Here is a 25,974-nt window from a genome sequence, read left to right on the forward strand (position 1 = left end):
TGTGCAGAGACGCGAGCCGATTACGACTCGTTTACTACGTAGTGCCTAAGTAAGGAATGAGTGAAAGTTTCGGACACGGTCGGAGGACGTTGTCGCCAAGTGCGCTTATAATAAGCCCCCTCGGGCTCGCTCGTTATAATAAGTCGCTTATAAACATTTAGAGGGGAAGCTGGAGGTTTTATGTTTCCCACGGGTAAATTATAAAAGTAAACGATATATTGTGCAGCAGGACAGACTCTTTCTAATTGTGGGTGGATGGTAGTAGCCTAGTGGGTAACACACTAGTCTATGAACCAGAAGACCCAGGTTCAAACCGCATTTACTACCATTGTGTCCCTGAGCAAGACACTTAACCCTGAGTTGTCCAGGGGGGGACTGTCCCTGTAATTACTGACTAAGTAGCTCTGGATAAGGGCGTCTGCTAAAGGCTGTAAATGTAAAGTGTCCATCATGCTGGATGAAATTCCAACCTTAATCAATTAAGTTAGACAACTAATTTGTCCAAATCGAACCTTTATCTTTATCATTAGCATGGCGCTATAAGCCGCTGGAACCTGGCTGTGCTTTATCATTGCATCAGCCACTGCTGGTGTTAACCACTGCAAGCTGGCCACACCCACCAGGTCAGGTTCCTCGGCACTTTTAAAGGGGCCACGGAGAATATTTATTCTGGACATGGGTGAAGGTGAGTGAAGGCTGGTTCGCAGGTCCATGGAGAGAAGCCAGAGGGCACGGCCCTGAGACGCTTGGCTGAACCCCACGGAGAGAGAGAGAGAGGTGCACGGAGCAGTTCGCATGACAAAATAAATCTCACTGTGGTCAAGCAGCCCACCTACACGAACAATTATCAAGGCAACAATGCAGCAAACATAACAAAAATGGACCGCGGAGTGTCTCATGTTTTATTGACTATACAGGCGTGACATGTATAGGCCTCTGGCACATTAAAATATTACATAAAAAAAAACAATTCACATTCACAAAATAAAAAAAAAAAAGGGATGAAGCACATCTTCACTCCACATCATAGTCTTCATATGGAAACCGTTTCAGATGCGTTACACAGTCTGGGGGGAGGAAATAAAAAAGTGATAATTATTAATGTTACTCGAATTCAGAAAACAAACGAAATACAGATTATTAATAGGGGTCCGAATGGGGAAAATGAAACTTCATCTTACCCAATACCCACTGCTCCGACAGACAGACGGTGCCCTCGGCTTTCCTGCCTTTATGTTCCCCTATACAGATGCCCGCTTGGCGGACGGTGCGACTGACCGCCCCGCCGCACAGCTTGATGAGCTCCTCCAGGCTGTGGGCGGGAGGCTGCGACTGAGGGGTCACGTACATGACTGGAAGGCCCCGGAACAGGTCCTGCTGGTGTTCTCCCGCGGACAGGTGCTGCTGGAGACGGCAAATCTGGGAAAGGGGATGTGGGGTGGGGGTAAGTGTATGTAACACAGGCAATGGCGGAGATGGACACGTGAAGAGCATGTTCGGCATAAAAACAGGTGAATCCTACTCAGGCCCCTATCATAAAAGTATTAGTAGTGTTAGTAATAGCATGTGCTTTATTGAGCTAGATATATTTTGAATATTGGACAGGAAGTAATTACTTGAGTTATCGCTCATCACATAAAAATGGTAAAACCCCAAAGAACGAGGCGATTTAAGCGAAATCTGGTTTGGAACACATTTCAGAAGAAAGACATCTCATGTCCGTCAGCCCCTCAGACGTGTTCCAGATGGCATCCTCTGTTTCTATCGGGCCTCTCCTCCCTCCGCTGAACGCTCTGGATGGTGGTCCTGCTGACAGCGTTGTATTGTGTGGCCGTGCCGCGTGGGAATTGTTGCGGCGCCGCACCGTGCCCGTCGCGGGTCGGCGGCGCAGCTGAATAAGACAATCTGCGCCATCTTAAACGCGCAGCAGCCCGGCCGCCTTAGAAAAGCACAGTGACCCCCCCACTTTATCTGTGCTGAAAACTGGGATTAGTTTACATGGCAATGCGCTGTGTGCAAAAATAAACAGAACTTACTTTACCTGCGAACGTACCAACATGAGAACTGCGTTTAAATCAGAAAATAGGTACAATTACCAAAACGAGAAGTTTATAGACTAATCTGAATAGCCTGGGTGCCTTAAATATGTATTAATTTGGGTGGTAGAAGCTTATCGTCTTAAATGCAGAGGACAAGCTTCACTGTGTGAAGCAGGGTGGTAGTAGCCTAGTGGGTAACACACTCGCCTATGAACCAGAAGACCCAGGTTCGAATCCCACTTACTACCATTGTGTCCCTGAGCAAGACACTTAACCCTAAATTGCTCCAGGGAGACTGTCCCTGTAACTACTGAGTAAGTCGCTCTGGATAAGGGCGTCTGATAAATGCTGTAAATGTGTGCACCGTGTGCTGAACTGCTGTGTATCACAAGTGACAATCACTTCACTTTCACTTATTGATTGTAAGTCGCTCTGGATAAATTTAATTTGTTGAGGCAAAACTGAACAGAAATCCATTAACAGCCATTTAACTACATTACGCCCATTTTGCAATAAATTTCAATATGTGTAAATGTAATAGCACGAAAGCGTTTCTGAAAGCATTCGTTCTTTTACTTTTAATACATTTACAGCAGTTGCCAGTGGCTAAAATAAACGGAACCATCTCAACGGGGGGTCAATTCTATATGCAAGCGACTGGGTTCTAAACCAGAATTCCCAGCTTCCGAGCAGCACATTCCATACACCGATCCGGGCTGCTCACTCACCAGAGGAAACATAGAAGACCGCTCTCGCACAACAATTAAAGGCCGCGGGGCCCTGCGCGTTGTGAAATTCGCAAAAATAGGTAATCTTGTCATTTCCTTCCCCGGCGACTTCCTCCTGACATGAAACAACCGGCAACAACACGGCCTCCTACGCAGAGAGCGTGCCATTGTGATTCGGCACGAGCACCTGAGCCATGCCATGTTTTCCTCTCCCAAATGACCATCTTCCTCTCCGCTCATCAGCATCTAACGGAGCGCTTCCTGCACATTGGCCGCTTGCGAACGATCGCGGTTCGTGGTCATTTGCTTCAAATAACATGACAAAACCGCAGAAAAAACAGATTCATCCGATCATAACACATTCGCATTTGTGACATTAAACAAACCAACCTTTATTCCGAGCATGTTCTTCAATGACAAGTCTAAGCCTTATCAGGGCTCTTAGTTTGTATACTTGATATTCTATAGAAATCGAACGAGAATTGCTGGTGTCTTCCCACTGTAAGTCGCTTTGGATAAAAGCGTCTGCCAAATAAAGTAAAGTAAAGTAAAGTAAAGTATTCCACCAAGCTATTATTACTAGCTGTATTACTACTGGTTTTGTCAATGTCTGTCACTCCAGTGTGTAGTTGTGTGTGTGTATTATATATATATATATATATATATATATATATATATACACACACACACACACACACACACACACACACATATCCACTCAGTACATATAACCATACATATACCCATTGTACATGTGTAAATACATATACCCATTTAAGTTTACATATACATAAATATTTTCCAGTACATACATCCATATTTTGTGTTCCTAGCTTGCATAGTGTACATTTTATACTTTATTGTTGTATAGTTTTTTTATTCTGTTCTATTGTTTTTTTTTGGTTTTTATTTACGCTGATCTTACCTTTGTTCTATCCATTTTCTGCCTTAAAATGCACATTTCCCACTTGTGGGACTAATATTGGTTTATCTTATCTATGGAAATATGTAGTGATCTATGTTAACTCTGACAGAAAATGTGTTTGTTTAATATTTCTACTTACGTATCTGGTTTATTGGATCCTACTAGTTGATAAAATGCAGACAGAATAAGCCACGCGGCCTTGACGTTGAGCTCAGGTGTTGGAGGAAGGGAAGCGATGAACGTGGCCACGGGAGCTCCATGATGCTGCACGTGCAAAAGAAAGATCCCTGGGGCTCGAGACAAAAACATCCTCTGAGCGGATTTATTTCCTCCCCTGGACACCTGCTCTTCCTGTCCGGCCGATATGACTTTTTATCAAGCTGACATCACCGCTTTTAATAAGACTACTTCTATACATGGGCATACATGGAAGGACTAATGTTTGCGAGGTTATTAAAATATTCCAGGGTGGTAGTAGCCTAGTGGGTAACACACTCGCCTATGAACCAGAAGACCCGGGTTCAAATCCCACTTACTACCATTGTGTCCCTGAGCAAGACACTTAACCCTAAGTTGCTCCAGGGAGACTGTCCCTGTAACTACTGATTGTAAGTCGCTCTGGATAAGGGCGTCTGGTAAATGCTGTAAATGTAAATGTCAATTCCAGTTAACCGTACACTAAAACACCAATAGAAATAATTACAGTAATATTTTTTTTCATTTTATTTTTTAATCGAGTGGTGTGTGCATCATGAGCAGCGCTACACATTTCTAGCAACTTTCTTTCCAAGATGGGCCTAGAGACAGCAAGCTAAATCCATACTGGATACAGAGCAGAAGACGAAGTTCAGATACTTCCTGTCCAGGTAAGAGGTACTTGTTCAGGCCTGCTTCGTCAGGTGTGTGTGGACCTTTGTGTGAAGCTGGACAAGTCTCAGCAGCACTTGGGTTTCCATGTTTATAGGGTAATTGTCAATCAGGAGACCAGGAAACACAATAAATGCTAATAAATCATAATAATAAATGGGCTTATTAGTTAGGCGGAAGAATGAGAACTGATGGTCATTGTGAAACACTGCAGCGCAGCACACGGTGACACAACGAAACGTGTCCTCTGTATTTAACCCATCACCCTTGGTGAGAAGTGGGCAGCCATGACAGGCGCCGCGGGGAGCAGTGTGTGGGGACGGTGCTTTGCTCAGTGGCACCTCGGTGGTTCGGGATTCGAACCCGCAACCTTCCTTACCCGCTAGGCCACCCCTGCCCACGTGACCGACAGAGCTAGAAGAGATAAAACGAACGACGTCTGCGTTGGCAAAGTTTCACGCTTGAGCCAAAGGACAACATCTACTGTCTACAAGACATGAGCAAGAAGCAGACATCTCCCTAGAAGGTAACTCTGCATGTTTTCTTTAATCCCGTCTCTGAAGGATGAAACATCAACTCCTTGAAACCCTGAGCGAGCTTTCAAGACGAATCCAGTGTCAGACGCATTCATGTATTTTCCTAGATGGAAGCTGAAGAGGAATTGTCAAGCTGCACAGCATGTCAAGCTACACCTTGGCTATTCAGGCGAGCCAAGTCCGCGATAAGGTTCCAGCGGTAAAGGACGTGCCACTGGAACGCCTGCCGATTCAAAGCAGATGGGGCCATGAGTGCGGAGAGGAAAAGTTGTCCGGATTCAGACATTCGACGTGCCGGGTCGAGCTCTTTGTTGTCTGCCTGATTATTCTGTCTGGCAGGATGCCGGGAGTATCGTCTGACCCTTGGCCCGTCTTCTCGGGTCAAAAGGTGGTGGAGAAGGAAGGGAAAAAAAAAACAAAAAAACCCCCAAAAATGCCAAAGACCCAACGGTCAACGGACAGCACGAGCCAATCGGCCGCCTCGTACCCACAGGAAACGGGCGGCGGGGCCGCGTCCTCCACAACAACGTCCATGTGAACCTCGAGTGCCGGTTATTTCTGGAGGCCGCAATAAAACGTGAAGTGGGCCGCATTAAATGCCACAAGCCTCTCCTCCGTAAACACATCGACCGTAACAGTCTCCAGACACAGGAAACACGAACCGGCGAAGAGCTTCCCGCCATGTGACTGACGGCCTGCCCGCCTCTTCGAGCCCCCTCGCGGGGAGAGAGAGGGGCGGGCCGGTAGGGAGCGGTTAATTGGCGCAGCGTGGCCCCCGGCGTGCCTGGCGACGAGCCGGTGGGCGGGACCCCGGCCGAGCCCCCACCAGCACTGCGGCGGCCGTGTCCCCGCCGTGTCCCCTCCTCCTCCTCCTGCTGATGCTGACGACGTATAAATGAACCTGACGGCCGGCGGCATGAGGACTCCCCCGAAGCGCCGTGGAGACCGGCAGCAGCTCCGGCAGCTAAAGACAACACTGTGATTATCATCATCCATCTTAGTTTTTTTTTTGTCCTTCCCATTTGCTTTGCATTTAAGTCCATCGACTTTGAGAAGAAAATGCGCAGCGCCGCTTTGCTGGTCTTGGGTTGCTGCCTCGGCATGGGCACCGGCTTCACGAGCAGTCCGGACACGGACAGGAAGAGCCGGTACCAGATCCAGAACGGGCCGTGCAGCTACACCTTCCTGCTCCCGGAGCAGGACAACTGCCAGGCGGCGGCCGGCACCGACGGCAACCTGGCGCAGAAGGACGACCCGGCGGACTACGAGTCCGTGCAGAGGCTGGAGCAGCTGGAGAACATCATGGAGAACAACACCCAGTGGCTGCTCAAGGTGAGCTCCTCTCCTTATCACCCACAGGAGCTTGCAATAAAAGCGAGACGGTGCTTTAGAAGCGGACAGGATCGTTCACGTTTCCACCTGCACCCAGTCCCAACACTTGGCGCGTTGAATAGAACTCCCCGAAGTCAGTCAGGCCACGCCGCAAATGACAAGCGAACAGCCCCCACCCCCCGAATGAGCTGATCTGGGTGCCCTATTCAGCGGCACGGAGCCGTGCATTGTGCGCCGGCGAGCACGTCGTCCAAGCATTCATCTGGGCCGAGCAATTAGCGGTTGGGGCTACAGGGGCTTGGATTCCACAGAGCTCCCGCGGACGGCTCCTCTGAACCATTATGTCTTTCCAGGAAAGAACGGAAGCCGCGGGCACCTGTTTCACTGCACTGCAGTAAAAGAAAAAGCATCCAACAAGTGCACAGAGGTGTATCACGACCGCTCAGAATGACAGCTCATCAACACGATATATGTGTATATAACACGCACACAATTATTTAAATTAGACACCTAATATGTGCACCTACCGATTCATTCGGATAGCAATTTTGCCGTATTAGAAAATATAGATACAACAATTTATTAAACATCACAATATGTGGCGATGTTGCATCGATGCAGGGGCATCGGATTTCAGTGCTTTTGTATGCAACGTCAGTCCGAAACTCAGTTCTGATTTATGATGTTTTGGCTGAATTATTCATGTAATGTGATCTGCAGAGATCGTGCACAGCATCTTGTATATTGCCTGTTTTACATTTTCAGTGAACTGTACAATATCGTAATATATATACAGTATCACAATATAATCTAATCGTACCGTGAGACCCATGCCAATACACACCCCTATTGAGCAATCACATTGTGCTGTTTCCTTATATTGCAATTTATAATATATTCACATTAATCAATACTACTAAAGTACTACCTCTGATTAAAAAACACTTTCCTAAATCTCTTTTAGAGGCTCCTCTAAAATACACAATAAAGCTCTATTATATAACTGTATTACATATTTTTTGACAGTCACGCTGAGGACAAATATATCCCTTCCTTCTACACATAAAAGGCAGGAGTAAACAGCTGATTAGATCATCAGGAATGTCCCGCTGCAGTTCCGATGACACGGTTTTTCACCTTCCACGTGTGTTTGTCTTCCTCTCTGGACCCCCATGCTGTGCGACTTGAGGGATACAAACAATGCCTGCAGCAGCAGCGCTGGTCGGTCTCAAGACACCTTGGAGGATTTAAATATCCTGGCAGGCCACTTACAAACACCCTCTGACTGGAAGGAAGTCACATTATGCCAGCATAAAATGTTGCCGGTAGAAGGTGTGAAATTTTCCTTTTTTTATATTCGTTTTTTTTTTTTTTTTTTATAAACGGAGGATGCAACTCGTCAGTCATCATTCCCATCCTGTTTGTTAGAATGTTGGCTTGCCTGCCATTCCGGAACTTCATTCAGGAAGGAGAACATCAGGACTGGACTGAGCACGGCTGTTTCACCTTGAGTGGACGGGGCCAGCATATACCCAAACTTAACAGATTATTCATTATACGACTTACTGTACGTGTATACTATAAAAACAACATGTGAAATACATAGGCAATGCCTGCTGAGGTATAAATTCACAGATTTCCCATGTGCAGGTTGGAACATTATAGTAAAAAAAAAAAAAAGAAATCCCCTCATGTTTATATACAACTAAAACTTTTGAATCCTTGGACCAGTGTTGCTTTAATCACCGAAAATTATGAAGAAATATCTTGGTCAACAAACCATTTTGACGCGGTGAAGACAAGACGGGACATAAATGCTGGTCATGTGATGATAACTATAATTAAATTAATCATGTAATATTGTTGACTAACAAAAACAATACTAAATATAGTGTCCAAAATAATTTCTTTCTACTAGGTGCTTGTACTATATTGACTGGGTTAAATAGAAATGCATTACAAAAAAAATGAGAAGAGATTAAAATACAATTTTCTTCGACTTAAACTAGACTAAACTATTCATGGAGAATTCAGACTAAAATAAGACTAAATGCTCAGACTGAAAAAAAAAAAAAGACTAAGACCAAAATGACAGCTTGATGCGAAGACTAGAATAAAACTCAAATTAAGACAGGCCGGCAAAAACAATTATAACCTTGCACCACCTGCGGTCAACACTGACAGTTATTGAGTTTATATTAAAATAAAATTAAAACAAACACATTGTTCATCGAAGTACGAGCTTCCTGCCATGTGCTTATTCGATGCAGAGTCTTTTGGCAGAAAGGGGTTATGACCTTGCAGAGCAATATGTATTTTCTCTAAACTGCAATTAATCTCAGGCAACAGCTAAAAGTCTGGTCTGGACTCAAGATGACTTGAACTGTGTATGTGTCCTTGCCATATTTGATTTTTAACTTTTTTTCATTATTTCTATTATATAGTCGCTTCACCTATTATATTATAGTACTAACTATTTAATGTATTGATGGAAACAACAGCTAATACAATCAGATTGAAGTTTGGAAGTATATTGACACTGAGCAAAACACTGGTGCAATTATGGTCAATGATGTCTAATATTGGGTGCTAATTCAAGGCTCAAATATTGAACATTCCATAATTATTTAAAAAATTAACCAAACCATTGAGGCAGTGGTGGCCTTGTGGGTAAGGAAGCGGGAAAAAAAAGGTTCAAATCCCACACGCTGCTTTCATGGCCGCCCACTGCTCACAGTGTGATGGGTTTAAATGGCAAATGACACTTTGGACACTTGGACAAAATATGGACACGTTGTACACAGTTCCGATTCAACACTGAGTTTCTCTCGTTCTCGCCGCTGTAGCTGGAGAACTACATCCAGGAGAACATGAAGCACGAAATGGCCCAGATTCAGCAGCACGCCGTGCACAACCACACGGCGGCCATCATTGAGATCGGCACCAGCCTTCTGAGTCAAACCGTGGAGCAGACCCTGAAGCTGACCAACGTGGAGGCTCAGGTGGGTTTTCATCTCTGCCACAGCAGCCGGCGGAATTCACCAGCGGGAACGTTTCACCAGCGGGAGCCAATAGATTAATTACATCTGGCCACAGGTCACTGGCCTGTTCAAAAACATTACACAGCATTTCCTGTTATTAACATTACTGTACTCCCACAGAGGAACCATGTCAATTTGTCACAACATTCGGTCCCCTCTATGCCATCAACATCTGTCCCAGTGGTGGACACATTACCGCCTTTGATGTAAACATACTGTGCTGTACATTTATTCTTTTTTTTTTGCTGAGTTCAGTTCCCCGGACAGGGAAACGGGGTAGATGGGGTTAGGCGTGGGGGGGAGGGTGTCCCTCGACCCGAGTTCCGCCCCTCAACCCCACCTCCGTGTTCACAGTAGGCCCTACGTCCCTGCCTCTTTCCATCATAACTTTCCTTTATTGCTGTTTTTTCCTGTTCCAAAAACATTGTTTTTCCCCAGTCCAGCGCTAGAACACACTGTGCTCCATGCGTAGGTCGTAAGCGAACAGAAATACAACTTTTTCTTATATGAAATGAAAATGTGTTTTTTTTTTTAATCATTCAGGTTATTAACCATACGACTCGACTGCAGCTTCAGCTGCATGAGAACTCCCTCTCAACCACCAAACTGGAAAAGCAAATCATTCTCCAAACCAACGAAATCAGCAAACTGACTGAAAAGAACAGGTAGGAGGGCTCAAGATAAACCACTTCCGCAAAAGCAACCTGCTTCTCCATCCTTCTCTTTTAAAATAAAACAAAAAATGACAGACTCTCTGGGCCTTTGCTTTCAGCTTCATGGAGAAACGAGTGGAGGAGCTGGAGGAAAAGAGGCAGGCAGAGCTGAAGGTCCTACAGGAGGAGAAAGAGCAGCTGAAGCAGCTGGTGCAGAGGCAGACCAGCGTCATGCAGGAGCTGGAGCAGCAGCTGCTCCACGCCAGCTCCAACAACTCCGCCCTGCAGCTGCAGCAGCAGGAGCTCCTGGAGACGGTCAACAACCTCATCTTCACCATGTCACTCCCAACTGGTGAGCTCCTCTGCTGCTGCACCACCCCCCGTCCCTGCATGGGGTGGTTTCTTCCACCGATCTAATCTCCCTAAATCACCCCCTGACATGAAAATGTGACTTTGTGAGATGTTTTAATATTAATACGAGTTCCCCTGGCCTGTCTATGTTCCTGCATAGTGTTTTGGTCGTTTTGCTTCACCGTTCAGAGAGCGCCAGTTCAGATGGTCGGATCTGGAATTTGTCCCCTTATGACATCATAAGGGGAAAGGTTACCTCCCGTTTCTCATGCTTCTTCTGCTCAGAATTTCCTGCTCCTCCCCTAAAACATTATCTCCACCGACCTTCATGGCTTCCAAACGTACGGAGCATTGCAGCTGCTTGGTAATTGGCTGTAAAAATGAGCACAAATGTGTTTTTTATTTCTGACTCTGAAGAACCAGCGGGTTCATTTAATTTGAAGGATGAACAAGAAGCAGAACGTCGGTTTCAGAAAAAGTATATGTGTGTCATATCGACAGAGTACGTACAACACGTGGACAAGGTCAACTTTGGTGCACAGGGTCCCATGAGAAGCCAGACAGGATGTCTTGCTGTGCAATTAAAGCCATTTGTCTCCCGCCTCCAGTGGGCAAGTCGGCCATGATGCAGGACACCCCGACGCTGTACAAGGACTGCGCGGCCGTACTCAAGTCAGGCAGCACAAACAGCGGCGCGTACTCGCTGAACCCACCCGCTTCCACGCAGCAAATCAAGGTAGGACCTTCCTCCACGGCAAATTCCCGAGACAAGGGCCACATGTGGTTTATCAACTTGTAATGGCGGGGTTTTCTTCAGAAAGGACTCCTTACTTTCTTCCCAGGGCTTCCAGCTCTGGGAATAAGCAAACAGAGTGCATGCCTAGGATCAAAAAAGTCATCTCCTTAGATACCTTTCAAAGGGAGCTGCTGGACCCGACTGCACTTCACCATTCCCAGATCAGGGAACACACGAAGCCACCGTGAAAGGCACAATTATGTTGAGAGAAAGTTCTGGATGCGACGCGGAGACTAAATGTGACGAAGCGTAACCGGAGAATTAAGCCGGCATTATACCCGCAGGCCTACTGTGACATGGAGACAGAAGGTGGCGGATGGACCGTTTTCCAGAGGCGGTTCGACGGGCATGTTGACTTTCACCGCACGTGGAAGGAGTACAAAGCGGTGAGGGCCTTGGCCGACACACACACACATTCACGCCTGTACTATGGCACCCGATAAAGCTAACAAACTGCTGCATAATGACCTTATTGGCTCGAACGGGTGTGCAGGAGACTGAAGCCTGACACTGGACCAGACAATGGGTCCGACACACTAAGCAGGAGGAGATAAACCTAAAACATTCTGCATTGAAATCTATGGGAACAATCTGCATGGCAATCTTCTGCTGAACAGTGACAAATGTAGGCACTTATTAAGACGGTCATGTTGATGAACAAAATTTGCTTTTTAACCAAATTTGGGGTCAGAAGGTCACCAGAGATGGCTGCCAAGATAGCTGTAAGGGTCCACTGGACTATGAGAACTGAATTAATCATCTAGGTATAAAAAATATATACTGGTCCAATGTTGACTAGGCTATAGACATCCGAATGTTTTTTTTTCCCCGGGCTAAACCATGACAATTTTCATAAACAAAGACAGAGAAAAGAGACATTTAATGCCCATGTATACTAATGTTGTGATAAACTGATCGTTCGGATATTATTACAACTTACGGTATTTTATCTAGACCTAAAGTTTGATGCGGTCCATGTTCAACATATTATAGTGTAATAATGATCTAAACTGGACCAAAACGTGAAGCAAAAGGTTGCCATAAATATCAGTGATATACACAGATGATACAATGTTACCATTAAAAACATTTCTCTGTTCTGAATTAACAGGGATTTGGCGATGTCTCAGGCGAACACTGGCTAGGAAACGAGTTCATCGCACAGCTGACCAAAGACAAGCCGTACGTCCTGAGAGTTGAGCTGAAGGACTGGGAGGGAAACTCGGCCTACTCCCAATACGATGAGTTCTCAATCAGCGACGAAGCCAAGAATTACAGGTAACAATTCTGAAACCACGAGATAATAAATTCATGGTGGATTTAGGTATTTCACAACCAAATGAGTGCTTATTCAGGAACAATAAGCCGGTTTTCCTCACTGTATTCATGCACCAGCTCACTGCGAAGCAACTACGGAGGAAATGGCTTTCATCAATGGCCCGGCCACCACAAAATAAAGGAAAATGTATAATATTACACACATAAAACAGCAACAGAGACAGGAAGGTTACAGTAGTTCTAGTGTGAAGTTTGAAATCTCACACACAACGAACTGGCAGTATTTTTGACTGTGGTGACTTTGGCAAAGCCGTTACTACAGACTTCCTGCTCACATTGTACTTCTGCATGTCCAATTGCACAGGATACACCTTAAAGGCTACAGTGGAACGGCAGGCAAAATCAGTAGCCTTGGTCAGCCAGGAAGTGACTTCAGCACAAAGGATGCAGACAACGACAAATGTGTCTGCAAATGCTCGCAGCTGACTACAGGAGGTGAGCTTCGCATTCCGACTGTCCCCTGTCGAAACGCGGCCCGGTGGATTCCTGCCGCATGTCCCCTGCACTGGGAAAAGTCAGCTCCCTTCTGAACTTTAGCACTTGGCACTGCCCCCAGAAATCTGCACAAGTTGAAAGGAGCCTTGCATGTTTTTTTCTTCTTCTTCTAGTTCGGTCGGGACTCTTGAGCAAAATTATCACGATCAGTTAATCACCGATCGGCCCATTGGGGAATTTGGCCCCTGTGAAGGGTGACATTAAGAGTCTGGGAACTTGAGCATTTTCCTGACTCGCAAATCTCAGGGCGTGGACGTTCGCTTCCCTCCCCCTTGAAAAATCTCTGGCTGTGCCGCGTCTGCCTATCACTCCCCGCACCCACGGCTGACCTCTGCACAGACGAAGGGGAGAAAGGATCCTCTTTCCCGGGGAATTGCCGCATTTGGACTTAGACTCTAACATTAGAAGATGGAGTTGAAGGAAACATGCTTTGTTAGGGGCCCTCCTGTTACAGCTCAGCGCAGGATGTAAATTTCCCTTATGAATTGCTGGCAGTGTTACGGTAATGAGAAACATAGCCAAGTGACATTAGGGAATGACATTACTTATGGACAGTCTATCCCAGACTAGAATAAATCTGTAAATCTTGACCCAAATTGGCTCAATTATTACAATCTTAGCCTGGCTTTTGTTGAATAAAAAAATAGATAAGCGACAAGACTTTTGTCAGGGACTGTATATGGCCTATAGTAGCTATCCAACTCCGTGTGATTCGCCAATTGTACATTTGTTTCAGTGATTGGTAAAATTGGTGATTGTTGTAAATTTGTGTTATTAAATGTTAATTTTCTCAGCCACTGTCGTCAGCTGATTAGTTTTAATTATCGCTGGAGAGATGCGAAAAATTATGCTGTGGAGGTGAAATGGAGTGTAGCCTCTGGTGATTATGCTTTAAACCCGCTTATTTCCTCTGCCTCTTAGTCTAGCGTTTGTAACATGTGCAAAGAAAGCCGGGCTGGGTCAGAGCTCAGGCTCGGCTCAGGCCGAGCTTTACTCTAGACACACCGCTCAATGTCGTCTAATTGAAAGTCAAGTGATTGTCATTGTGATACACAGCAGCACAGCACACGGTAAAAAGAGTCCTCTGCATTTAACAATCACCCTTCAGTGGCAGCTTGGTGGATCGGGATTCAAACAGACAACCTTCTGATTATGGGGCCACTTCCTTAACCGTTAGGCCACCACTGCCCCTAAATTGGGAGATTGATGATCGATCTTGACCACTCTCCCTAAAATTAACTTATTCTAATTTGCTTGATCTTTCACAGGTTGGTGGTTTGACGCATGTGGGCCGTCCAACTTGAATGGAATATACTACCAACTGGGGCAGAACACGAACCGCTTCAACGGGATCAAATGGTACTACTGGAAAGGATCAGGCTACTCGCTGAAGGCCACAACCCTGATGATCCGGCCAGCAGACTTTTGAGGAGATAAACCCTGTCTTCACTATAAGCTTACAGGCATTGTAAAGTACACACAAATCTACAGGACCCAAGACTAACTTGTGGATTTTGGATATGAATTGGGAGTAGGCCTATAAATTTAACACATAGATTAGCATGCATTTATATAGGCTTAATTTTATTTACTGGCAAATACTTTATTAAACCCCAAAAAGTTAACAGGTCTTTAACTTTTGGTTCAATTGGAGGCACCAATATTTATTTAATTTCATTAGATGTACAGTTTTTGTGTTCTTGTGTGTTTTGTATGGTACAAAGATGATAATTTTTTTTTGTCATGTAAATATTACACACTGGCCTTCAACAGCCCTATTTCTATTGCACACTATGGCCAAAGTTTTTGATGGATATGTGTGTGTTTAATGTTCACACAGAATACATGTTTATAGTGTAAAAAGTTGGGCTGCCAAAAATGTTATATATTTTTATTTTCTGAGAGATATTTTGCTAAACAGAGATTTAACTGACTTCCAAAATACATAAGAAAATTCCAAGTTATGAGCTTCACCAATTGAATCATATGTCATGTAATTTCACATGCATATATTTAACCCTCCAAAGTAAACCAATTTTCAAAATATCCAAATATTTTCCTATCTGTACAAACTCTTTATTGGTCAGTTTATTAAAACCTCTAGAAAAAATAACTTATTTTGCACTGTAGGTTTCAAGCTATATTAGTCTTTGTTTTGTTAACTTATTTTTTCAACTTTAACTTTTATTTTGTATTCTGCTTTTATAGTCTTATAGATTGGACTAAACTTGTCTGAACTGTCTGTATTGTTTTTAAGTTTTAATTATCTATGTCATGAAATTATTTCTGGAAAGGTTTTATATTATAACTCAACAATCATTTCGAGACGAGTATGAAAATAAAGTACCAATCAATGATGGTTAACTTTATTTAGGCTTGTGAATATATTGTGAAAACTTACACAACACATCAGGTATCATAGACTGCTGCTTCAGATCTTAAAAAGTGAAGCATGGATACACACCGGCCCTTTAATACTCAAATAAAACCCAGTGACACAGGATGCACTGGTCCCACAATAATATCAGGATTTCATGCATCGTGCTCATCTCTCTAAATCAGGACAAATAACAACTCGAATAAAAGAGTACGTGTCTGAAAGCCCAGACAGTGCACAATGACACAAACTCAAACATCTGAATCCGGTACCTTAATATTTTTATGAGTAACGTGGTCTTGTACTCTTGTCCAATGACGAAAGATCAGGTGTCATTACTGGTTCACAAGATTGAAAAAAGGAGGAGAATTCTTAAAACTTCAGCATGTTTTAAGAAAGGTTAGACTTATATTCGTTTTTATACTCCACATATACTCCAAGGGGATGTAACATAATCAATGCGCTATAACCAGTCTTATATTTTAAAAAAAGTTAAAAGGTCACAGCGCTCAGCAAACAGATGCCACATGACAACACAAGAGAGGAAGACGCAATTTCCAATTTTCACACAGGATCCCGGCACATAAAATTGCAGGTGACCAGTGGACTTAATGCATTTCCGTTTCCAGCCTGGCATTAGATTGTACAAGGGCTGAGGGACACCAGGTATAAAAAGTCCTCATCTCTAATTGACAATTTCACACTCGCCTGAGCCATAATTGTGCGAATTATGTAATATTGGCGCTAAAGTACTTACAGGCGCTGCAGGGAAATGATCTGACAGTTCGTAGGGCTCTTCTGGAATCCACTGCCTGTGCTCCAAGCACCACAATATCTAGCCAAGAAAAAGACAAGTGGTGGAGTTCACGAGGACTTCATGCACCGTGCTCATTTCTCTAAACCCGGACAAAATACATGCGGCTAATAGTGTTCATAAATGAGCGCCCAGACGCAGATGCAGTCAGTTAGAGGTGCCACCTGCTCATCATGGAGTTGGAGACCAGCGCTAAAAGGCTCAGATCGGAAGTCTTACTTGCACTTCTGCAAGTATTCAAGTAGAACGAGAATAACCAGACAGGGTTAATAACGATTTCTTGAGGATGTATTTGATCTAAGAGTAGTAAATACCTTTTTTTTTTTTTTTCTAGAATGAAATGAACCAACCGTATCACATTTATTATTTCTAAAACCCCTTTTACTAATCTTTATAAGTGGCGGTTTATAATGTCCGGTTTTTAACCGTGAGGTCACACACCCATTCGAAAGACAGGATCCAGCAGCCGCGCGCGATGCCCAGCAGGACGTTGAGGGTCCGCCGCGGGCTGCCCGTCACCACGTGCGTGGTGCTCTCGCACACAGAGTCCGCCACCGCGAAGCCTCCCAAACTCCTGACTACCTGGAGCACCGTTTCCTGTTTCCTGTCCAATGACACACAAGCATAAATGAATAATGAATAATCAATAATCAATTAATTATTAACAAGAAGTATTTATTTTTGAGCCAGCGGCAGACATGAAAATTTCATGGCATTACAAGGTTAAAAGTGAATTAAAAGTGAATAAAAGTCAAGTGGACATAGGTGAGCAGCATGTGCAGAAGAGAAGTACTCACTCAGTGGGCATGCTCGTCATTACCAGCGTTCTTTTTGTCTGCAAGGACAAGAAACAGTATAACGTCAAAGCCAACAGGGTGCAGATACACCGAGAAAACACCCCTGGGACAAATCAATGAGCTCAGGCCGTAGACGTTGGGACGGCCTTCCCAACTCCACACGGGTTGTCATTAAAGGTCCCAATACGTATGGTAATACAGTGTATAGGCATTCTGGTCAGATACTAACGGTGCATTTTGGCTGTTCTGGGACCAGCAGGTTCTCCTTTCGGGCCGACACACATGAAAATGAAATGAAAAAAGAAAACAGCCTTGTTTAAACCCACCGGAGTCGGTGCGGGGCTAAAAATCATCTGCGTCCTGTACCTTGGCCTTAGTACAGTAGGCCGGCCACATGTTCCTCTGATGCCAGCAGGAAGCAAACACACACACACACACACACACACACACACACACACGCTTCAGCCAAAACCGCGCATGGCTCTGTGTGTTGCGATTGCTGCATTTAAAACTTGCATCCTTATTCGTAAGGTCCGTCTACGTTTCCGTCGACCCCGACTGCCATGGCAGAGGAAGCGTGACTCCTACGTGGCCAGGGAGGACCTTGGTTAAAACACATCTTGCAATGATACTTGCTGCACAGGGATTTTTCTGGCATATATGCTGCACAGACACTTCCTCAACATACCATTGAGCAAAATAAGCAAATATGCTATATATCCATCCACACACACACACACACACACACAATATAAAGGTGAAGCACTAAGGCAAATCTTTGGATCTCTAAGCATAAAGAACACGTCTGGGCAAATTCCCGTCGGCCTGACTGTTTATCTTGCCGACGACACGACACTGGAGTACCTGGACGGGCGTGTCTCCAGTGACGCTTTGGTTCTGGTTTATCGGGTGTCAAGGGTCAGAGGGGTTCTAGAAAAACATTAAGAAGATGAGACTGAACCTTGCCGGGCCAGATCATATAAAACAAACCTCAAGCACAGACATTCAAAAAGGAAGAATAGAGGAGGGGTTTTTATGTCCAGTTATTATCAAATATCTAAAGACCGGTGATGAATATGCTTTCGGCTTCAGATGTGTGTTGTTCGGCATCATGCCAAACAGAACCTCCCAGCAGGACACACGTCAAAATTCACATTTATAAGACTGCAAGGTCAAAAGCCTCAAGTAAGAAAGCCTCAGAGAGGCAAAAATCTGTTGGTTGTCATTTTTACTTTCCCTCTTGAAGACAAGTGAGTTTTAGATTCTAGGACGGGGGGGACGCCTTTGGCTCAGACTGGGCAGTCTCGCTGAGCGGGTCTACAGAGAATGAACCTGAGACAAAGTGCTGGTGTGAACCATAGCTGCGGCGCGTTTCCAATACGCCCTTCACAAACGAAGGAAATTCTTTGGCGTATGACACAAGTCCTCTAGGTCAACAGCGTTTCGCGAACAGCGATATGAGTCAAGCCGCTATTCATACAGAAGCACAGAGGGCAAACCGGGTCTCCCTGATACGGAGAACCTATTAGAAGAAAGGCGGCGGCAACAGAATTCAACTGCGTGTCTCACTTAATGACGCTGTTATCACAGAGAACAACTAATGAATTTGACTGCAGTCGAGCTTTCACAACGCAAATGAAATGTAATTTAAACTGACGGAATATAAAGTACATGAGAAAGTACATGATGAAGTTCCACGGGAAATTCTTAGTATTGGGGCAGTGGTGGCCTAGTGGTTAAGGAAGCGGCCCCGTAATTAAAGTTAAAGTGAAGTGATTGTCACATGTGATACACAGCAGCACAGCACACGGTGCACACAGTGAAATTTGTCCCATCACCTTGAGTGAGCAGTTGGCAGCCATGACAGGCACCCGGGGAGCAGTGTGTGGGGACGGTGCTTTGCTAGGCTACCACTGCCTTCTAATTAGAAGGTTGATGGTTCAAATCCTGGTCCGCCAAGGTGCCACTGAGCAAAGGCGCCTGTCATGGCTGCCCACTGCTCTCCAACGGTGATGGGTTAAATGCAGAGGACAAATTTCACTGTGTGCACCGTGTGCTGTGCATCGCAAGTGACATTCACTTCACAGTACTGTAAAAATAATATAGTGCTTTTGTAAACCAATACAGTATTGCAAATTAAAACAATATTTTTTTTTTCTTAAGTTTGGTAGTTCTAATAGTAGGAATTAGAAACTGCACACTGATCAAACATGATTATTTCAACTTGATAAGAGGACGGTGCGTACAGGCTTGTGCTCTTTCCTACTGTTTAACTCTCTCGGGCGATAAAGAAAGATGATTTCATGCATCCTCTGCTTTTAATAAGGCGCCCCGAACTTCGTCAGTTCCAGGGACAAAAGAAGAGGTTGTAAGAAAGTCAGCTGCGATGTAAAGGTGCGATTCCGTTCAACAACAGCCATGAAAGGCCTTCCTCTCGATGCGCAAGGAGAAAAACTAATCCCGCCGTTGTACTAAAGCGCCCAGGTCAGTGGCTGTGTGACGACGCCCTCCTCATTCATCACACGTCTAATCAAGCCTGACTGCGGGGCCTTTCATCACCGCTGATAGCCACGCCGCCCAATGTTGGTTCCGTTCCGGCTCTTTGCCGGTGAAGCCGAGACGTGAGATCTCGGGCGGCCTACAGGTGGGGTGCGGTTCGCGCGGCGCCGATTCAAAACAAGATTCCCCGCGATGAAAGACCCCTTTTCTCCGGCAGGCACCTTTTTGTCAAGGCTGAGGTAGCGCCGAGAAGCAGTGCAAGAGCTGCCGGGCCAGGTGTGTGTCACAGAGCAGGGACACGCACAGGAAACGGGGGGGACGGGAGGGGTTCAAAGCCAACGTCTCCGCGTCTTCCTCTCCGTCCGGCTGCATGGACGTGCGTTACCAAAACAAAACGGCGACGGCTGCATTACAAACACACGTCCAAAAATTCATTCACTTCATTTTAGATTCAACTCTAGACTGAACGCACGTGAAATCGACGTTATACAATCCATCGCATGAGAAAAGTGTGCCGGCGGCATCCATAAATCTAGTCTTGTTCCTTTGACATTTCGGGGTTACCGTACCTTCTCGTTTCGGTCCTTTCTCGCGTCGTCCTGACACCGAAACATTTCAGAGCTTCCGTCACTGGCACCATCAGCGGCACAAATAAGGTTTTCGCCTAAAATTGAAAATGCACAAACAGTGGAAAGAAGGAGAAAAAAGCTTCAGTTAAAAAGAAAGAGAGAGAGAGAGAGAGAGAGAGAGAGAGAGAGAGAGCCTTGCAGGTGCATGTAAACAGCTGAGAGGTTTTGCATGAACGTGAAAAACAGCCGACGCAAAAACACGAAGAACGAGGACAAATTGTGTCAGTAGGAACTTTTAATAAACAGAGTGGCAAAACGCGTGGAAAAGGACACGAACCCGTTCGTTATAAAAGAATGAAGCTCCAGCAGAAGATCTGCCCACCAGGAACAGGCGTGAGTAGAGAAATAACTGAGATCGACATGAATCCGGATCATAATGAGTAGCTCTGTGGACATGTAAAATATAGGCGTGGTAGTAGCCTAGTGGGTAACACACTCGCCTATGAACCAGAAGACCCGGGTTCAAACCCCACTTACTACCATCGTGTCCCCGAGCAAGACACTTAACCCTGAGTGTCTCCAGGGAGACTGTCCCTGTAACTACTGGTTGTAAGTCGCTCTGGATAAGAGCGTCTGGTAAATACTGCTGTAAATGTATAGGCCTCGGTTATAATTCCAACTAGGGGACAGAGACGTAATTCGATCACAGAAGTAGTTATTAAATTATTGCTTGAACGATGTCTCGCTCATGTATGGGGGATGGGGTGTCTCATTAAAGGCTTTTGAAGGACGTGCCTGCATTCCTTTTTCTTTCCTCATGGGTCGGTGCAAACCTCCTTTGACCAGCTTCTTCACACCTGAGCTGTGTGGACTTGGGGGTACATGAAATGCTTTTGGGATCATCATTAGACTCATCCTTCTGGTCCATTTTACCTGATGTTAGATGTCTTTCAAATTCAGGTTCACTTTTACTTGACCTGGGACGCAGGAGGAGGTCTTCTGAGCTTCCGTTTCCAGCCAGGGCTTCTGCAGCACTACAGGGATTTTTCTGCTCTTTCATATCAGTCTTGGATCTCTTCCTTTTCAGAGGGTTCAAGTTCAGCTCAAACGGCTCTGAGGCAACGTCAAGAACAACAGTCCTCCTTCTCCCCGGTTTGTTGATTGGTGAGAAGTAATCCTCAAACTCTCCATCATCTCCTAGACAAGCGGGCGAGATGGAGGAGCCATTAGAAGCCGTACGGGACTGTTTACGGGACTTTTGCCTGGAGGAAGAACCCCGGCTGACATCCCAGTCACCGCCAGATGGGGGCAGTATTGGGCAGAGAGTGTCAGGTTTTACTTTTTTAACAGCTTCAGAGGTTTTGCTTTTGGCTTCCACAGGCTGGACATCATCTGGCAGTTTCATTTTCACCTCAGGTTTGGGTAATGACCGTCTGGACATTCTTCTGGGTGCTTTTGTCCTTTCCCTGGTCAGTATTTCAGATTCACTCTTCCTATCAGTGGACGAGGAATTCAAAAAGAAACTTGTAAGCGAGCTCTGCCTCTTCACGCCACCGGGTTTTACCGAAGAGCATGCAAAGACGTCATCATTCGGCCTGAATGGGACAAAATCAGAACAGTCCGCTGTCTTAGACATTGACGTTGACCTCCGTGCTCTTCTTGGAGTCTTAGGTTGATCTACTCCAACATTCTGCTCAGCGACGCTCCCACTCGCTGAATTTTGCTCTTCCCCTTTAAACTGATCTGACGGTGGACAACTGTGGACAACTGTCAGGCCAGGCCTGTCTGATTCTTCTTCTGGAGGGAGAAGAGGCACAAAAGACCGATCAATCATGAAACAGCAATAATAATGTACAGCTGATCTGATGCTAATCCATGATAATGCATTTATATGCCATTAATGACCAGCAAATAATGGACCGTTCATACCGAGCTTCTGCTGAAAGGTAGACACAGATCCATCAAGAGATGGCTGAGGCGAGGTGTCATCTGTCAAGTCGGGATTCTCTATTTGTGATGCTACGGGGTAAAAATGGCATATATATATATATATATATATACACACACACACACACACACATATATGTATATATATTTATGTGCAAATGTGAAGAAAAAACTAATTACAATAAGTAAAATTTACCAGAAAAAGCGTTAAAATTAACTTATGCCCAGCCCGAAAAGGCTCAGAAAGTTCTGGAATATGGAAGCGACGCATGCAGCAGTACGTGATGTGGTTCACTACGTAAAACCCGGCAAAAATAGATAGACTTGTGCTTGTTTTAAACGTTGAAAAAACATATCTTGTCCTACAGGAACTACGTACTTCATGTTATACATTCACGTGTCAGTCGGATTTCAATGACTTTTCCAGAACTTTAGTTTATTTCATATTCCAAAACTTTTCAAGGCCTGGAAAATGTTCTAATTCCATGACTTTTCCAGGATTTTTTATGACCATAGGAACCCTTTTCTTGAAGGAGACACATTTTAAGCCTGCTGGATCAAAAAGCCCACAATGACAGACTAGGTTTATGAAATCCATATCTACGCCCCAAGCCTACGTACACAAATACCACAACATGCCACACAGTACCTGTTGGTGAAAGATTTTCCCTCTGTTCTCTCATTTCCTTTAGACGTTCAGCCATCGTTTCGGAACTCTTCCAAGACGGGCTGTACACAATCCCATTTTCTTCATCAATGATTAGCGGAGACAGGCCTGAAACTACCAAACGCGCCCTTATGAATTCCGTATTCAGGCAGAGGACGCGGTCAAAACGTCTGAGGACTATAATCCCTACCGATGGGTGATGAGGGAACCAAGCCTTCAATCATCTTGTCCAGCTTTTTTTTCAAGCGTTTGTCATTTTCCGGCGTCCTGACGGGAGCATCCCGAGGCTGCATACAGCGATGCTGCAGAAAGCCACAAAAGGCGCACCAGGGGCGATGAGCGAAGAGGGAACATGTAGGCGTTAAGATGAAACCATGATGCTTACTGTTCTTTTGTTGAAAACCGAGTCTTTGCTTTGGTAATGTACTGCAGGATAAAGAGCTTCATCAACGTGCTGCTTGTCTTCTTTGCACCTGCAAATATATTTCAGATCAAGTGAAACTGCAACTGCTTCTAGATGCTCGCAGCAGAGAGGGTGAGGACGGCTGCTTGGAAAACTTGGACGCCAGAGACACCTTGTGGCCAAAAGTGGAAAGGAAGCGATAATCATGGGCGCTCTCTTTAACACCATTAATAAACTGAACAACGATGTGCAATCATAAAATATAATTAAGCATTATACCGGTCAACCCAGTGAACGGAAACGACTTTCACTCCCATCTTCTGAGCTTTGCTCCAGGTAGACTGGTGTCCATGTTTAAAGACAACGTGCGTCACACGCCTACTGAACGTTTTTGACACCTATGACAAAGGCCAAGAAAAAAAGAAAACATTTTTAAAATAATAATAGCATATAAAGGTGCACGTATGTTCTTGTTAATTTGAAAAAACAACGAGACTTTTTATACCGTCGCCAGAAAATCACCAAGCAACGTCATTACGATGCCATCATTATTAAATGATTCATTTCATCCCTACAATGGACTTCAGTAGTAAATTTCTCCATAGCCAAGCCAATGATGTCTGTGTCTTGTGTTCTCATGGAACATAAATATCTTGCTTGAGTTATGGCTTGCCTACTTTTTTTTTTTTTTTAGTATTTAAGCTTTAGTTTTAGTTAGTATAGTTTGGTTTAGTGTGTATACACAGTCCAGGCCAAAAGTTTGGACACACCTTCTCATTCAACGTGTTTTCTTTATTTTCATGAGCATTTACGTTAGTAGATTCTCACTGAAGGCATCAAAACTACGAATGAACACATGTGGAGTTATGTACTTAACAAAAAAAGGTGAAATAAGTGAAAACATGTTTTATATTCCAGTTTCTTTGCTCTGATTACTGCTTTGCACACTCTTGGCATTCTCTCGATGAGCTTCAAGAGGTCGTCACCTGAAATGCTTTTCCAACAGTCTTGAAGGAGTTCCCAGAGGTGTTTAGCACTTGTTGGTCCAGCTTACCCCAAACCATCTGGATTGGGTTCAGGTCTGGTGACTGTGGAGGCCAGGTCTAAACTTTTTGTTAAGTACAGAACTCCACATGTGTTCATTCATAGTTTTGATGCCTTCAGTGAGAATCTACCAACGTAAATGGTCATGAAAATAAAGAATACACGTTGAATGAGAAAGTTTGGCCTGTACTATACATATACATTTTTCTTTTATGATTACACCATGGGGGGTCTGTGTAAAACAATATTTCAATACACGGTATACTGTTAAGATATGAAGTGGATAGAAACAGAACAGAAGTAATAGCAGCAAAAACAGAGGTAAATAGCAGCAAAAAATAAATATGTATATATCTACAAATGTACAATTGAAATCTACACATGTGCAATGAGTACACCTGTACAGTTGGTAATTACCGTGATGTATTTCAAGTGTGTGTTTGTTTGTCTGTGGTCAACTGTGAGGTCTTTGTTATAGAGTCTGACAGCGGTTGGAAGAAAAGACCTTCTGAACCTTGGTTTATCTCTTGAATCTTATTACTTTCTACTAGCCTCATTATTCAGCTTTTATTTTACTTATTTCAGTAACTGTGCACAGTCAAAACCGAGCAGCTTAGGACACATTTCACTGCCATGCATATAAAAAAAAAATAAAATCTCACCTCTGCCCCCATCTCCAGCAGCTGCTGAATAAAGGGACTGGAGTAGTTCTCAGTTTTACTTGCGGACCACACGTCAACGTATGCCACGACATCTGTGCAGAGAAGAAGACAACATCTGGATGACTATAAACTGAACATCTGCGGGCATGTCATGGCGTGCAAACGTGACCGGAAGTGTGACCTTTGAGAAGAGCAGCAGGACCCGCGTTTGAGCTCATAACCCCACCTGGGACACCTGCTTTTTAAATGCCTGCAAGGGAGGACGAGGTTTTACACGCTGCAGATAACGAAGACGTCCTTTAAGACGGACCTTTAAGAGCCACAGAGCACACACGGAAACGGGGGGTTTAACAACTGATCAGCAACATGCAGAAACGTACACTGGGGCAGTTCCGTTTGGAGCTCTGGCGTGTCTGGCGAATAAAAAACGTGTCCGCGGCGATAAAAAAAACAACCAGGCTTTTTTTTTTTTTTTTTTAAATAACTTGTCCTTCCTCAGAACCCTCTCACGCTCGGCGCGGCCGCGACAAGTTCGCGCGTTCCGTGCGTGCGAAAAGTTTCCTCCCCGCTTCCATCTACCGGGCGCGGCGTGCGGGGGTCCGCTAGCGCCCCCCGGCGGACTGGAGGAGTGGCGGCAATGACCGGAAAAACCATTTCCCCATTCAAAAGTGAATGGGAAGAGAATGTGAAAATATGCCCTCTGTATTTAACCATCACCCTATGTAAAGACCAAAAACATAAGATTTACATGAATATAATGTTACCCGCTCTTATTTTGATAACCCCTTTGTGAGCGGAAGTACGGTAACGGAACTGAGCTTGAGGTAAGACAGAAGACGCGAGGTAAAGCAGGAGAGGCTCAGTGGGAACGCAGAGAAAAGGACAACCGAAAAAGTTGAAAGCAACAAATCTAGCGTCAGTTGATAAGGGAACAAGGTTTGTAACGATGACTAAAGTATATTTGAGCAACTTGTAATGTTTGTGAGAAAAGACGTGATTTGTTATGTTAAGGGAAAGAAATATGCTAACGTAAGGTGCTGTGCATGATGGTGCATGTGATTGTAATTATTGGTATCTGCTCTTGCTTAGCTCTT

The 25,974-nt window shown here is 44.7% G+C and overlaps 2 protein-coding genes across 4 annotated transcripts; one reads left to right on the forward strand and one right to left on the reverse strand.

Moving 5' to 3' along the window:
- Positions 1-1,014: 1,014 nt before the first annotated feature.
- Positions 1,015-25,440, reverse strand: mcph1 (microcephalin 1). Its single transcript, XM_028988014.1, has 15 exons — positions 25,261-25,440; positions 25,062-25,130; positions 24,881-24,972; positions 23,454-23,572; positions 23,157-23,244; positions 22,962-23,073; positions 22,754-22,885; positions 22,087-22,176; positions 20,953-21,954; positions 20,158-20,252; positions 17,090-17,127; positions 16,734-16,896; positions 16,236-16,313; positions 1,182-1,419; positions 1,015-1,067 (listed from the first exon to the last, which is right to left on the reverse strand). Exons 2-15 carry the CDS (start codon positions 25,096-25,098, stop codon positions 1,015-1,017), a joined length of 2,337 nt encoding a protein of 778 aa, XP_028843847.1. The 5' UTR covers positions 25,099-25,130; positions 25,261-25,440.
- On the forward strand, positions 5,964-15,157 carry angpt2a (angiopoietin 2a). 3 transcript variants are annotated; one of them, XM_028988063.1, is made up of 9 exons: positions 5,964-6,427; positions 9,274-9,429; positions 10,012-10,133; positions 10,241-10,473; positions 11,081-11,208; positions 11,553-11,654; positions 12,380-12,546; positions 12,911-13,041; positions 14,370-15,157. In XM_028988063.1, the coding sequence occupies exons 1-9, from the start codon at positions 6,155-6,157 to the stop codon at positions 14,528-14,530; spliced, it is 1,473 nt and encodes a 490-aa protein (XP_028843896.1). In that variant the 5' UTR covers positions 5,964-6,154; the 3' UTR covers positions 14,531-15,157. The 3 variants fall into 3 exon arrangements, with proteins under 3 accessions (XP_028843896.1, XP_028843897.1, XP_028843898.1); XM_028988064.1 differs by lacking the exon at positions 5,964-6,427 and adding an exon at positions 7,508-7,759; XM_028988065.1 differs by lacking the exon at positions 5,964-6,427 and adding an exon at positions 7,976-7,994.
- Positions 25,441-25,974: the final 534 nt, after the last annotated feature.

Source organism: Denticeps clupeoides, chromosome 8 (genome assembly GCF_900700375.1).
Source record: "Denticeps clupeoides chromosome 8, fDenClu1.1, whole genome shotgun sequence".
Lineage (NCBI taxonomy): Eukaryota > Metazoa > Chordata > Actinopteri > Clupeiformes > Denticipitidae > Denticeps > Denticeps clupeoides.